The 16,293-nt window shown below is 39.5% G+C and overlaps 1 protein-coding gene across 1 annotated transcript; it reads left to right on the plus strand.

Moving 5' to 3' along the window:
* The first annotated feature begins 36 nt into the window (after positions 1–36).
* LOC137261407 (histone-lysine N-methyltransferase KMT5B-A-like) lies at positions 37–12,599 on the plus strand. Its single transcript, XM_067799152.1, has 8 exons — positions 37–103; positions 857–994; positions 1,241–1,403; positions 2,193–2,305; positions 3,601–3,787; positions 4,614–4,750; positions 4,869–5,026; positions 5,736–12,599. Exons 2-8 carry the CDS (start codon positions 858–860, stop codon positions 7,589–7,591), a joined length of 2,751 nt encoding a protein of 916 aa, XP_067655253.1. The 5' UTR covers positions 37–103; position 857; the 3' UTR covers positions 7,592–12,599.
* The last annotated feature ends 3,694 nt before the right edge of the window (positions 12,600–16,293 follow it).

Here is a 16,293-nt window from a genome sequence, read left to right on the forward strand (position 1 = left end):
AATAACACTGCACTATTTTTCTAGGAATTTATTGACGGTTTCGACAGCCATTTTGTGTGGTTTGTCCCGATAGGAAGCCAGGGTTCATCGTTGAAAATTACAGGTAAATCATAGAAAAAATGCGTTTTATATCTCAAATACTTCCAAAATGAACCGCTGATTCGTTTTCTTTAAGTGGCTCTTTGTTAGGTGTGGACCCACACAGCTATTTTCGTTAGCGGAGCCCCGTTACATACCGAAACGCAACTCTTGTCAGCGCTTTATTTGAACGGTGGGAGGCAGATAGATCTTAAAAGTAATGAGTTTTGCCGGTGCAAGTGTATATGAAAATGTGATATGAAATAATTGGATCGAGTGCATTGTGTTCATTAAGTGGTTATAGTGTCAACTTTATGCATGTTTATAGTGACAATACGATTTCGATCGAAACATAAGTCTTTATCCTCGGTCTTGACAACGGCCGTATCTGCATACTGCTAACTTTTCCATGCCGTCTCATAGAACAAATATTTTGCAAAGTTTATATCGTGATTAACAGAAGTCACTGCACGCTATATGCAACAAGCTGTTGGTCTTTTGAAGGTTGTTCTGAAGCAATGTGTTGCACATACTGAAAATATTGCCAGTAAATTGGGTATGTTTTCTCCGCCTTAAATGGGCCCCTTCCGTACGTAGATGTAGTGCACATATTGTTGCATTTGACGTTTGTTTATGAATGTCAGTTTCTGGTATAAACTTGAAAACAAACAACGATATTGTTTTCTGGACTTAGGACAATGAGTATACAATAATGACTTGTTTGCGGATAACTCAGAAGGTTACATTTTTTTACAGTCTTTGTTTTCTCAAATTGCAGGATGAGCTCCATATTTGGGACCGCCAGGTACCCATCAACGGGCATGACAGCAACAGAGCTGTGTGAAAATGATGACCTGGCGACTAGTCTTCTTTTGGATCCATTCCTTGGCTTTATAACTCATAAAATGAACACAAGGTTAACTGCATATGACCTTACATTATATCTATTGTTTTGACTTTCACTGGCTTAACAGTGTTGAATGTAATTTTTAATATAACCTATGAATTCAGCCACAGCAATGATCAATAAGTTTCTTTTATTGTGTACCTCGTGACACTGGAAACCCTGCAGAGTCAACTGAGTGTAGGTATCCTGTTTGACCTAACATTTATTTCATGGAATGATTTTTGTTTCAATTCATGATATTTAATTCTTTTCCAGACATCGTCCTCTGAAGGCCAAGGCAACACTGAAGGCTATAGTTGAAAAGTTCAAAGAGCAACAGGATTATGAACGCACATACAAGGCACTTCTCTCTATCGATGCTGTCCGTAATTTTCTTTCATCTAAAACAAAACAGGAATGCAGTGTCTTCAAGCAACATGTACGTAAACACATAAGCCATAGATGTTTTTGTTTACACAATAACTAATAACAAATGTATGAGAAATCAAATTATGTCTGTGAAATCTAGTTATTAAAAGCTGAGTTATTACTGGCATGGCTGTCCGAAACTGGTGTAGGTTTTGTTAGTCTGTAACAAGAATTTTACTTTAAAAAATTATGACAGAAATGCCAACCCTCCCAAATTTATCGGAATCATCCCCCCCAAAATGCATGTCGATTTCACCATCCCGACAAGGCCAAATTCATTCTGATTTATAAAGACATAGATAGTCTTATTTACTGGATTGCTAAGATTGTCTTTGATCATAATAAATTTTCTGCAATGATTTATTTACAGAAGTTCTCAAATTGTTTACACAAAGAAAGTAATCTGGAAGTTGAGTAGGCTTTTTGATAAATTCCTTGCATTGTTAATTTTGTTTTCTTAATGACCGCAAACACTACTGCCAAATACTGGAAAAGGGTTTTGTTCTAAAAGGATCTCTACAAGTAAGGGCATTGTAAAATGGCATTCCACAAGTGCAACAATTTGTTTGATCCCTAATTTGTTTAGTAAATTACTAATCTTTTGCAATCTTAGCTAGCTCAGATTCCGAATTGCACCAGTTTGGGGTTGGCATCTCCGTTGTGAAGTTGTTAACCTCATTTGTGGTTAAAACTGGATTACTTTTGGATATATAACTTTTCTTCTCGTATTTTATGTGCTACAACATTGATGTTGATAGACTTCCACAGGTAGTTTGCAAGTTTTGTAAATACCCCACAGGTACATCGATACCTGCAGATGTTTGACAAGAGAGCAGGATTTGAAATTCTGGGATGTCATCGATATTCGATGGAAGGACAGATTGGTGGCCGAATCTGTACGACCAGAAGATGGTAAAAACTTTAATGTCTGTCATCGTGCTGAAATTGAATGAATGCCTTTGTGTTATCCAAAGGGTGTATACTATTTTCTCTGAAGAGTCCATGCAGGTACAACGTCATTGTCATCTCTCTAAAAATGCCAGTTAATTTGCCATGATGGCTGCTGTCATATTGTGTCATGATATCCAATTTGTTCAAGAACCATGGTTTCTTAATTTTGTCAGATCTTCAGAACTGTTCTGTCCTGTTCATAAAGATTTGAGACTGCTAGCCTGAGCATATCTGTTAGCCGAAGGACTTGGTCGTATAGTGTGGACTGTTATTAGCTGAAAGTCCTAGACCAAAGAGAATCTTACTGGACTTCGGCTCCAGACTTGTGACTAGAGTCATAGACTATACAGTCATTTTGTGTTTCTCAGAGAGACCCAACTTTAATGTGATTACCAATGCAGTTGTTATTGTGTTATCAGGACATGATTACACTGTCCTGAAAGAACCATGATTTACGAGTATGGATTTGTCTAGACCTTCACACTAAGAATCACAGAGAGCATTATAGGGCATCAAGTCTTCACCCCCATGTCTGTACATATTCCCTAATTGTACAGAAGTAATTATCAACTCAAAATATGTTAGTAAACATCTAAGCGTTGACTATAACTACTCATAGCGATGCTGGGTTGTCTTGTGGACATTGCTCGTCACAAGTCCAGAGAATTTGAGTAACACTGTCCGCGAAGAATCTTGGATGGGAGACTGCATTAAGAATCTTGAGTCCTGCATGTTTCTGGGGCTTTAGCCCTGTCCCAGATGAAGCATATGAGACTCGTGGTGTTACCTTAAGCAGGGGACTTTGTTTGCTATATGCTCCTGCTTCACAGCAGTGACTGGGTATCTGGTGTGGCTGGTAAGCTGGTAACACCAAACCAACATGGGTTGTATACTCCCAAGTCAGAGCACAGACTGATTCACTGATTGGGTAATATTGTATGACAGAACTTCTGACTGTTGGATACAAGTTGCCTTGTAAGTGAGATATTATCATTTATGTTTAGGACAAAAAGAGGATTGAAGAGACACTGGTTAGTTATGCTAAAATCTCAAAATGTGTCAACTTATTTCCTGACGTAAAAAAATTGAACTTGAATAGAAAATGAAAAAGATTATGTATATTGTTTTGTTTCATGTTGCTTGCCATGGTGCACTTTTGATCCTAACTTAATCTCTGTCCAGTTAGCATGTTTCACTCAGTATGTCAGTTGTCCTTGAAGTCTGTGAGAGAGTATCATATAGTGCTTCTGTTACAGGCGCAAGAACGATACAATCTCTATGTTGATCGGGTGTATAGCTGAACTCACACATGAAGAGGAACAAGAACTATTGACCCCAGGGGTCAATGATTTCAGTGTGATGTTCTCATGTAGGAAAAACTGTGCTCAACTCTGGCTTGGTCCAGCTTCATTCATAAACCATGACTGCCGGCCAAGTTGTAAGGTGAGTAAGCTAGCTGTATCATCCTTGGTTGATGTTTGTCAGGTTATACTTTGGGAGTGAGCTAGGTTCATGTTAGGCAGTTATATATCAGTGTTATATATAAGTGATTAATTTCACTTTCAACAAAAACGTGCAAATAAAATAAAGTGAAATTAAAATTGCAGATCCTCATAATTTTACCTTGCCAAGTGAACATTTAATTCTCAGAAATTTATTCAGTTTAGAATAAAATTTGTTTAACAAATGATCACAGATTCTAACTGCTTTCTTTGGTTTTATTACAAGGGGGCAAGCGCACTAGTTGGAACAGTGAAAAAAAGCATGTGTTGTACATGATGAGCCTTAACTTTGACCAACCCAACATGTTCTCTGTGTTTCGTTTAGTGTGCATACCTCCTTGTAGTTCAAGAAGCTATTTGAAATTATCATCATTTGTTGAACATCTTTTATCCTAAGTTGAATAAAATTCAACTTTAAATGTTCAAATGGCAAGGTAAAATAACAAGGATTTGCAAACTTAATTTCACTTTATTCGATTGGCTGTTTTGTTAACTGAAATTCTTCTGTACATCTTTGCAAACAGACTATAGGTTGTGTATATGCTGATCGTTATATCCAGTTACATGTGCATAGGTCTGGTGGACAGACTCACTGATTGGTTGATTGCATGTCACTATATTCCACTGGGGCTGACAGTCATTTATGATATATCACTGGCTGATACTTAGTGGGTGTGAAACAACACACAGACGCAGGCAAACATACTGGCTGTTGACAGATCTTTGGAATCAAGACCTCCAACTGTGAGTCTACTGTCATGTTTCAGTTTGTGTCGACGGGTCGAGATACTGCCTGTGTGAAAGTATTGCGAGATATAGACAAGGGTGAGGAGATCACATGTTTTTATGGAGAGGATTTCTTCGGAGATGGAAACAGTCTATGCGAATGCGAAACCTGTGAAAGGTAGGTCCTTATGGAAGGAAAAAGATATTTTGTTTGTTTGTTTGTTATTTAGAGAAATTTGATGTAAATGTCGAAGTTTGACTTCAGGGGTGTTGACTGATGTTTCTATGTGTTTCAGGAGACAGGCAGGTGCTTTCCGTCCAAAGTGCCCAGTGCCCAACAGCGTAGACGAGGAGGGTTACAAACTGAGGGACACAGACGAACGGGTCAACCGTCTTAAATCACAGCCCGAGATCAAACAACCCCACATAAATGGTGTCATTGCAGCTTCGACAGGTACGACATCCAGTACCAGTTATTTGTGTATCTTTCAGTCCATCTGACTGAGGTATAGTTCTGTTCTGAGTCTATTTAAATCAATGTGAAAATATAACTGAATCATTATATCTAAATTCTAAATAGCTCAAGAATCTATACATCGTAAGTTAAGGAAAGCTACTTATTCAACCTCATCAACCTCAGGTTGTATACTCCCTTTACACATTTGCATTGTTTTGCAAGTTGTGACACTCATTCAAAGCATGTATTTTACCCAGGTAATAAAGATACTAATGTGTGGATAACAGCTACTTGTTTTTTGCATGGAGTGATATTACCGTGTAAATTCTTGCACCATTTTTACGCTAAAAGTGAACGTTGATAAATAACTTACAAAGTTCTTTGAGAGGTATCTTAGTATATTGTTGTCTAGGTGAAGGAAAACCAAATTCTAGGGTCAGTCAAGTTCTTTATTGCAGTAGTGTGACATTTCGATGTAGGTACTAACACTGATATCAAGCAAGTGATGCAAACAGTTGTAGCAAAGAGAATATATACATAGCCGCACAGTGAGTATATGCAATTGACAAGGTTGATGTACACTGGATTGATAATTAGTGGTTTGAGCTGTGTAGGTTGATGTACAGAGTGGTGGTGATGAAAACAGTATGCAGGCGTTAATACAATAGATGGGTTGATGTTATGGTTATGTATTCTTTCATTTCAGAAAATTGGGACTACCGCGCCAAAAACCTTGATTCCCACGCACACCTTTTGAAGGCAGCAGAATTAAAAAGAAGAGGGATCACAAGATATGATGCAGAAATCATCCTTGCTCAAGGCTTGTCTCTACCAGAACCAAAAGTGGTACTAGAGAGGGATTTACCTTTCAAACTGAACAACAGTAATGCAGTGAAAATGGACTTAGAACTGCCACCAGCCAGAGACCTCAGAAGCAGTCCATGTAAGAACAAACTTCGGATTAGCCAGAATATATGTAAATCCTCTACTAAGAAAATGGCCGACAAGATGCCCTCTCTGAAAAACGTGAAAAAGGAGAAGGATATCTGCACTGATGAATCACTAAATCGATTGCCACCAAAACTGCCAAAGCAGGAAATGTGCAGCTTAGATACGCCATGTAATCCAAAACGGCAGAGGAAGAAGAGGAAGAGGTTTTACACTCAGAGGAAGAGGTGTCCTGTCAAGTCAGGGAAAGAAGCTGAGGAGGTAGAGTGTGACGATGGAGTTCATTGTGTGTCGTCAAGAGTGAAACTTGAACCTGGGCTGGAAGTTGATACAAACTCTAATTGCAACTTAGACATTCCGGATGTTCGCACTATAAAACGTGAACCTGAAGACTTGCCTGAACCAGATGCTGTTTTTGAGGATGAAAAGGATCCGTTTCAGTTCTCAGATGATGACTCTTTACATATAGACTTAGAGCCTAGGCCTGGTTTAAGAAAAAACTCTAATCAAACGTCACCATCCAGTGCCGAGCACCGGAAACTTAGAAGTAAAACTGTAGATAGCAATCAGTTAGCTAAAGAATGTGATGAAATCCCAGGAACTGATACCGAAAAATGTGACTTTTCTGACATTTACAACCATACCAGCACCAAAGTGCCTAGAATAGCTGAAGTGGAAAACGGTAAAGTGAAACCTGACAGTTTTGAATTCAGTCCTAAGGAAAACAGAAGTAAGAACAAGTTACCTCATCCACCTGTCCGACAGAGTCCTCGACTGCGAGGTCGTCTGAACAGTGGGTCGTGTCCCATCATTGATCAGAAACCAGTCAGTGAAAACGTTTGTGTGGATTTGGCAAAGAATTTGGATACTGCAGTGGATGAAGATGATGAGGAGGAGGATGACATTGAAATGCCAGTGTTGGTGAGACAACAGACAATTGACTCAAATCACAATGTGCAGGATTACAATGGCACTGAGAGCATTGAAGAAGAGAGTGTGATAGAGGAAGGGGAGGAAGACGAGGATGAAGAAGAGGAGGAAAGTGATGATGATTTCTTTGGAGGGGCAAAATCTCCATACAGGTGCACCAAAATAGTCTCAGGAGAAGGGGCCTGGCTTGAGCATTCTAGTGATCCTGAGGTCATGGTAAAGAAACAGGTGTTACCAGACTGTGAAGATTCACTACGTTTCTTAAACAAAGGACCCATTAATGGTAAACGGCAGCAAAGATTTTCTACCTCCAGTGCTGAGGACACAATTGAATATTCCCCAAGGAAGAAGGTGCCAAAAGTGACTATCCGTATGCGACGGGATCCCATTCTTGAGCAGCAGCTTGCTAATCAGACTTCAGCCAGTGTTTTCTTTAAATGGAATGATGAAAGTGACTGTGAATCTCAGAAAAAACAGGGAGGGCCTAATGGGACCTCTGTCTTTGACCCTCCACCTTTGGAAAAAGTCCATTCCAATGCCTGTCAGGTGCCCTCTTCGTTTGAAACTAGTCAGTTTTACTCTAGTTCTATGAAGGACAAAAATTCGTACAGGCCGAAAAAGCTGAGACTCAAATTTGGGAACAGTTCGATAGACATCCATATACCTCCTTGCAAAGAGCTGTGATCAATTCAACTCAGAAAATATTTTTATTACACTTTGTGTTAACATTGTTTGTTCCAAACTGGTTAAATATGTGATACTAATTAAATTTCATTGTTGCACTGGTTACCATAGTTACATGTCCACAGTCAGGGTCATAAGGCGGTAAGCAGGGTCTCTCATTAACAGACATTATCCATTTTCAAGCACTTGATTGTGATACACTTCAAGGTTTAGGAATCCTAAATATCTTCAGAGAATCTGCATGACAATTCATACAACTTTGGGGTCCAATCTATTTTAGGATTCATAGGTATTTAATTAACAAGTGATAAACCTTAACTGTTGGGCAGTTGGAATTTGGTTAGTTGACAATACTTCCAAATTCAAGCTGCCTGTGGGTATTCTGATAATGAAATTTGAGAAATGTACCCCACCACTTCATTGTGTCAGAACTAGGGTCAGTTGAAAATTGCTGCTAATAGAACCAATACAGGACTACTTGAATGAATGACCAACCAGGCTGCCGGTCATCTGTACAGTTCTACTTGGATGGCTGAGAGAGGTGGTATTTTTGTTTGAGTCAAGTTCTGCTACTTCAAGACATTTGTTTTGGTCAGTGAACACAATTCTTTCAAACGCACAATTTATGTTCTTTTTGTCAGGACTTCCATTGGACAGTGGACAATTATTGTTTCCAGTAGTTACAGGAGAAATTCATAATCTTCTCGATGCCTCTCAGTTGCCCGATAATGTTTAGCAATTGTAGAGTGTCTAAAACATGGAGATGAATAGCTGTATGTACTGTTTCAGGGCCTGATGTTTTTCTGTATGTATTGCCTGCTGAACTATAATCCTGGGCATGATTTTCGAAATATTCAGGTCCCTAAGAATCTTAACTTTGATTAAAGACAATGTGTTAAGAATGGACATAAGTTCAAAGGGCTACAAAAGTTTTGAAAATCTAGGCCTTGAACAGTGTTCCAGGCTCAGTTTGCCCATTTTTCAGTGCCCCTGCTAGTAACTGTGCCATGAAATATTGTAGTTCAAAATGTACATCCTAAGTATCTCGAAGTTGTCACTGTAACCATGAAAGTCTAACTTAAGAGGTAAATGTTTGAAACCTGCATCACATCAGACTTTCCTGCTCCGGAGGCAGTGAGGTAACCTTGAGGTTAAACTGTTCGCTTGACCTGGATTCCCCTCATAGGTACAATGGGTGAAGCCATTTCTGGTCCCCCTGCCATGATGTTGCTGGAATATTGCTAAAAGCTGCATAAAACAAAACTCACTCACTCACTCCTCCCAAATGATGCTGATGCACCATGATATAGCTGAAATACTTTTCAAGGTTGAGTGAAGACAAACCTACTCACCTTCAGCTGAATGTGTGACCAACATTCAGATTGCTGTCATGGGTTGAGGACAGTCAGAAACTATTGTTTTTCAAGATATTTCATGTAAATTAACAATCACTGGTTTTTGTGAATCACTTACTTGTTAAGAGTCAACTCTGGTTATGATGTGATTGGATGCTGTGGTCGTTGCCAGTCAAACTGGGATTGGTATCTCAGATTGAATATTACCAAAGATTTGAATTGTGTACTTTGTGTGGCAGTTCAGTGTAAGTTCATGTGTAGGGGTAGCTCAGTTGCACATGTCTCTGAATGTCCAGGTTTGACTTCCCATATTTATCACATGTTCCTTCTTGAATTTTAGGCTATGTACAGACTGGTGTCAAAAAGTTTAGATTTAGACTGTGTGTTTCATAAGTATGGGACAACATTCTCATATAAATTAGGAGACAGCAGTGGATTAGCCTGCTTTAAGTGTTCACTCATCACATCGAAGACCCAGGGTCGATATCTCCACATGATATAATCACAACTCAATGCTTTAACCTGGACTTCTGATGTCGTAGCACAAAGATGGTTACGTGGACCCTAAGGTTTTATTTAAGATATTCAAAGGATTATATCCACTTAGTATTTAGGTAAGACTGAAAACGACACATGGATGTGAGTGAGTTTTGTTTTAAGCCTTTCACAGCAATGATAAACTATGTAAGGTATGAGGGAACATGGTGAATAATAGTGACCCCAGAGATATTGCCAGGTCCACAAGAACACTATACTGGTACTGATCACTCTATTGCTAAGATCATTGTGAAACAGGCAATTGAGCTCTATGAAGACACATGGAATCTTTTGGCGTCACTGACCTTCATATTGAAGTCTTTGCGTCAGTATGCTGATATAATAAGATAAATTACTTTATGATCATAAATTCTTTTTGATGAACCATCTGTCAGTGCATCTGTTGAAAGCATACTAGTGAAAAGCAACAACATAGTCAGTGTGTTGCAGTGATATTAGTTAAGCCTGAACAAACTTTAGGCAATGTCACATTAATTTCAAGTTTGTCATTTTCAGGAGTTAAGTCATTTCAACAGAGAATATGATATTGTTCCTGCCTTAAATCGAGATAAATATCCCTCCTGTAGGTTGACATTCTCTTCCCACAGAGGTTACTTGTCATATCTTCCTACGAACCTCTGTTCTAATTCAGCCCTTTCATGGTGCGAGTATACAGGATTCGTGATTGGTTGCAATCAGATTTAGTTGTGCAATCAGCAAAGTTTCAAAAGTGATCATTCATAAACACAGTAATTTCTGTATGCTTCAGGAAAACTAGAACCTCTTTCCCTGAGCGATGCAGGAATGTTTCTTTTGCTCAGTCATGTAACTGACAACAGCCAAGTTAACCATTAAATATCTGGTGGTCACATCAACATAAGCCCCCAGCAGGGGAAAAGACACTTGTGGCACTGCATTTGCTTGTGTTTGTCAACTTTGATCTAAGTCAGTTTAACATGTTACGATTGCATAGAAAGAATGAGAATAATACATTGTTGCAACTTTTTGCTGCCAGGGGGATTTGTAGGAAAAAATGACAAGTAATGTCTGAGAAGAGAATGGTGTGTCGAGGGATATGCAATTATGTGCAGTTAAATTAGAACATGTGGGATTGAAGTTCAACTGCATGCAACTTTGTACACAAACAGTTGGCACATGTTCAGTTCTTCAGGAGTAGCTATCAGTATTGACAGTCATCTTCCGCAGAGGCTGTTTATTGATAGGAACCTGTTCTGTGTATTGGCTGGGCAAGATGGAGACGAGCTTCACCTTGACGATTAAGGATGCTTAGTGCAATTTGTTGTTCTCTATAGGGCATTACCTTTTCGTTTGTTACCATGACTTTGTGGGTTGTCGATTTAATATTGTGTTGAAAATTGTACAAATTTCTAACAATGTCTGATGGACTGTTCAGAACAGGTTGTGAATTTAAGCTCTTGGACATGCATTGGTCTGTACGATGTTTGTCATTCATCATGAATTAGGAACGGTTTATGTCAAAGTATGAAAAAATGAAGTAGTCATTCAGTCTGTAGTTTCTTTGAAAATGGCTGTGTGAATATTCCTTTGTTTAGTTATAAAGGGAAATAACTCCCAGCCAAAGTGTTAAAAAAATGGAGTTACATTTTCTACTTGATTCATCGTTTAAATGCTGTGCGAGTGCTACTCATCTCCTTTTAATCTTGTTTAGAATTCTTATCACTTAACATTGCAGAATTTTAGTTTACCCTATTTATTTATAGATGATTAATTTGTATAGTTTAATTTAGTATATTTCAACAATATTTGAATATCATATTTATGTGTACATTTGTTAACCTGTTTATTGTGTAATATTTCCAAATGGAGTTACTGTTCAAATCTTGAAATCCTAATGTCTGTTGTAAGGAACATTAGTTTAAATACAAGGAACTCTGTTTAACTTCCCCAAGTAATTTTCTATGCACACACATACCTGTAAACTAACAGAAAAAAATAGAGTGAAAGAGAAATAGTTATTTAAGGTCATTTGAAATGATGGAAATGTACTCTCTGAAAGTCCCCCATCACTGTTAAGCATTGTCGCCAAAAAGTTGTAATATGTCATTATCATTCTTGATTTTGATTATTTAGTGGTAGGCCAAATTTAAGATATCCAGATTCTCTTCCCAGCACTCATTCAGAAAAAGTGGAGAAGTTTGTACATGTACAATGTTTTGAATGTTGAAAATGATTCAGTTTGTTACATCTGTGTTTTTATTTTCTGTATTATGTGTTTTGATAGGTTCTTGTTTCATGTGTCTGAAAGGGCATTAACTTTCATCATAGCATGATTTAGATGGCCAAATTAAACTAAGAAATGCCTTGAACTGACCCTTCACATTTTGGTGCAATATGCCTGCATGAAGAATCATTCAAACATCATCACCTCATTTCAACACCAAAAGATTAGTTAGATATGCTCACTATGCGATGGTAATCAATTTCACATGGCCATTGCTGTAGCTATATTAGCTCAATCCACACCTAGGAACACTGTAACATCAAGAGGCTCAAAGCAGTGTGTGTAAGAGGAGTAGTCACCAGATTGATTGATAGGTTATCATATTTGACTGACAGGCAGTGGTTGAGCTGTGCATGACTGTACCTTTCCCTGCTCCAGTAGGAAGTAACCTTTTCCACATCAGAGGTCTCATGAGAAAGATTGGTAATGAGTGTATTGTTACTTGTCAACACAGGTAAATTACATTTTTGTCCTATACCCTATTATAAAGGTTCTCATTTCTGGCCTGTTTTTGTCTCTCAGCCCTGTCAGTGCATCTTGTTATAGTATTTTTCACTTAAAATTCATCGGTTTTGTACATGACGTATTTGAGGTAAGTTGTACAAATGTGTAAGAAAAAAGAATCATACCATTATCAGTTTGGACATATGCATCTGCGAAGTGCTAGATACCTCGGAATTTCAGTGTCTGTATACGCAACAAAGGAATACTGGTTACTATGGCTAACTAGAGGTAGTTAGCAACACTGCTAGTTATGTGGTTATGGCAGTGTAACCAACTGTTGATCTCACGGCAGCAGCCATTGAGCTGGTTTAGAAAAACCAGACTAAATAAACACAAATGTTTAAAGGTTGTATTTTTGTGTCACTTATCATTTGGGAGAGGATTTGCTGCACGTTTCTAAACCAGCTTGTATTATTGCATACCTTTATGTTCCTCAGTTTGTATGGCACTCAATGTGCTAACTGTAAGATTTACAAGTTCAAATATTCATTCTCAGACTCGGGAACACCTTAAATGTGATACACCCATTAAGGTCAGGATTAATGGCCGTCAATAACCCATGCTAGTCGTAATAGGCAAGTCCGATAGCGCAGACCAGTGGCCCTGCTGTTGATCACTGGATTGTCTGGTCCAGTCTCGATCATTTACAGACCGCCACCATATAGCTGGAATATTGCTGTCAGGTGTAGAACTAAACTCACTCACTCAAATGTGATAATACGAAAAGAACAAGGTGTGCTGGACAGCAGATGAAACAACTTTCGGAAAGTGATTGAGTACAGTTGTCTGCATCGATCTGCGCAATTGGGAACTGATGACGTGTCAGCGAGCCCGATCGCTTTAGTCGCCTCTTACAACAAACATGGTCACCATTTATGGCAAGCTTGGGTTGCCGATGGCCTATTCTACCCCGGGACCTTCATGTGTCAACTTTCGAAAAGGCAAAACTTAACAAAGTAATCATTCATGTTCATGTCTTCTATTTGAAAACTTATCAAAAACACAGTGAAATTTCTTTTTTCTGTTCTTTATGTTTCATGTGTCAACTGTCGAAAAGGCAAAACTTATCAAAGTAATCATTCATGTTCATGTCTTCTATTTGAAAACTTATCAAAAACACAGTGAAATTTCTTTTTTCTGTTCTATATGTTTACATCTGTTTTCGTTAGATTTTCCATGTCACTCTGAATGGTGTATCCTATCTGTTTCCTTATAAATTCAGAACGACCTATAGTTTAAAGGGTGAGAAACCTTTGGAAACACAAAAGCCAAGTGAATGTCAGTAAAACAGCATACTTATTGCATACACTATTCATATCACCCAAGTGGAATAATGAACCGAGTCACAAACGGTATATTCACATGTGGGGTAAAGATATTTGAAAGGGGTGAATGTTCTGATTTGGCGACAAACTGCATTCTCTTATGAGTTATTACTCATGGTCAACTTTTGAATGCTAACGGTCCTTAGCTGATGTTTCTGTCCAGTCAACTGACTGTTAATAGATGACAACCAGCATCTCTTGTAATAGCACTCAATGACATGCCAGCATTCTGCATACCAAGCGGAACAGAATGCCGTTGCCTAAGCACTGCTTCTTTCCCAGTCTATCATCAGCAGATTTTGAACCCGATATCATCTAACACACGTCTCTGGACTCGCAAGGGCAACAACTCCAGCCAAGGGCAACAACTCCTGCCAAAGGCAGACTAATGAATTATCGCATCAAGAAATCTGTTGCCAACTGCCACACAGATAAGAGGTCTTGCCCAGATGATGCGAAATAATGTGCATAAATGGCAGGTGCGTGCATGTCCACGTGTCCCACACGTCGTAGCTTGCTGGACGTCATACGAACCAGACACGTCAGTGTTGGCGGAAACGTCAGCACTGGTATAATGGACGTTGGTCTGATTGAGGTTCAATGTCGACTTCTACGATCGAAGGAATGAGTTAGGAGACGATCGCAAAAGCGCTTATTGACGTTAACGTTATACCCGGCAAATGTCAGATACGAGTGATTGTCTGGGTAAGAATACTGGGCACTTATTCTCGAAGTGTTCGTAGCCCTGAGAATTCTTGACTTTGATCGTATCCAATGTGTTAAAAATGGGCTTAAGAAGTTCGTAGGGCTACGAACGTTTCGAGAATAGCTATGTTCGTCGTAAGATTCAGCTAGTGGGATCGAGTGGTCAGGCTCGCTGACTTGGTTGTCCAGTCTCGATTGTTTACGGGCCGCCGCCATATTGCTGACTAGTGTAGAACTCACTCACTCAAATGTGATAATACGAAAAGAACACGGTATACTGGACAGCAAATGAAACAACTTTCGAAAAGTGAGTGAGATGAGTTTTGAGCATCGATCTGCGCAATTGGTGCGGCATAAAACAACAAACCGTCCAAACGTGGTCATCGTTACAACTTTCACAATGATAATGCACATATTTTTCGAGCTTGGTCTGTGACTCCAAGAATATGTCCTGCCATTTACACACTCAGCCCAGTGGTCCGTTCCAGCCCCGGCGTAAAACACCAAACTGTCCAACCGTGGTCACCATGAGGACACTAGAAATGGGCCTAACACATTGTATCAATATGGGGAATAGAACCCGGGAGTGACAAGCGAACTCGGCCAACAGATGGTCTCGCCCGATATTAATGTCGTTGGTTGTTAAATGCAAGTTTCGTATTTGACCCTCCAACCCCCATACCTGACCCCCCTAACGTCCAAGTGCGCATCAAATTACGTACTAGACCCTGTCAGATATTATCTCATCTCCCCAGCTGATATGATCCTGCCGTTTCCATTGGCCAATACCAAACTGAACAGAAGATTTGTCCTCGTAATTGAACCCTACGTTTTAACGTTTATTGCAAATATCCTAGTTTCAATGTACTGTGGACTCTTGTAGATCAGGCTCATCTGTGATCCATGCTTGGTACATGTATAAGAGGCGACTAACGGATGGTCAAGCTCGCATTCGTAACTACTCGTGTCATTCCGACAAGCTTAACTTGTAGGTCACGGAAAGAGGCGATTAGTTACGAATGGTCAGTGGCAATGGTACCCATGTCATCAGAACGCCCTAAGCGTATATATCCCAACTGCGGAGACCGATGCTCATGATTCTGATCACCGGATTGTCTGGTGCAGATTCGATTATTCACAGACCGCGGCCAAATAGCTGGAAAATAACTGAATGCGACGCTAAACTCAACAAAAAAAACGTATTCTAAAATCTGTATTGGCAAGGGTGTCATCGGTATGACTTGTGTTAGCTCTATTATCTTTGAGAGATAGCCTAGAGATACGGACCCAGGTTTGCCCTAGCTGGAGTGAAGGACGTGTCTTATCACATCTCCGTGCTGTAGATTTCACCTGGTAAAAAAAGCCCGAAACACTACAGGCCTTCGCCCCACTTGAAGCTGGCTCGCAGTCATGTAGTTGTTCACAGCGACATTTAACCATCACACTCACCCCCTGCAGGTTTTCACAGCTAGTGAACCGGTTTCTTGCTAGTAATGAGTGAGTGAGTTAGGTTTTATGTCGGTTTTAGCAATATTCCAGCAATATCAGGACGGGGGACTCCAGAAACGGGCTTCAAACATTGTACCTATGAGGGTAATAGAACCAGGGTCTTCGGCGTGATGAGCGAACGCTTTAACCACTAGGGTATCCCACCGCCCTAAGCAGAAATGACTGAAATGCGACATGTAGAGGTCATTTGCGTTTACACTGTATTCATCGTTAATAAGGCTTAACTTAAATGCTCACGCAGTTAAAGTTTGTTTGTAGCCACGAGGATTATGACGCAAGAGTGTGCACGAGCAATGTTTTACCTCGAAAAACTTTCTCAGAGAAGATCAGACAAATCCTCTGTTATGGATTATGATTGTGTTGGGTTGTACTCCAGTTTCATCAAAATTCCAACAATATCACTCAGGGGGTGATAAAAATGGGTTTCGCACCCACCCGAGGAATCAAACCCAGGTCTTCGGTGTGACGAACGCGTTAACCACTGGACTACACTACTGCCAACAC

The sequence above is a fragment of the Haliotis asinina genome, chromosome 14 (genome assembly GCF_037392515.1).
Source record: "Haliotis asinina isolate JCU_RB_2024 chromosome 14, JCU_Hal_asi_v2, whole genome shotgun sequence".
NCBI lineage: Eukaryota > Metazoa > Mollusca > Gastropoda > Lepetellida > Haliotidae > Haliotis > Haliotis asinina.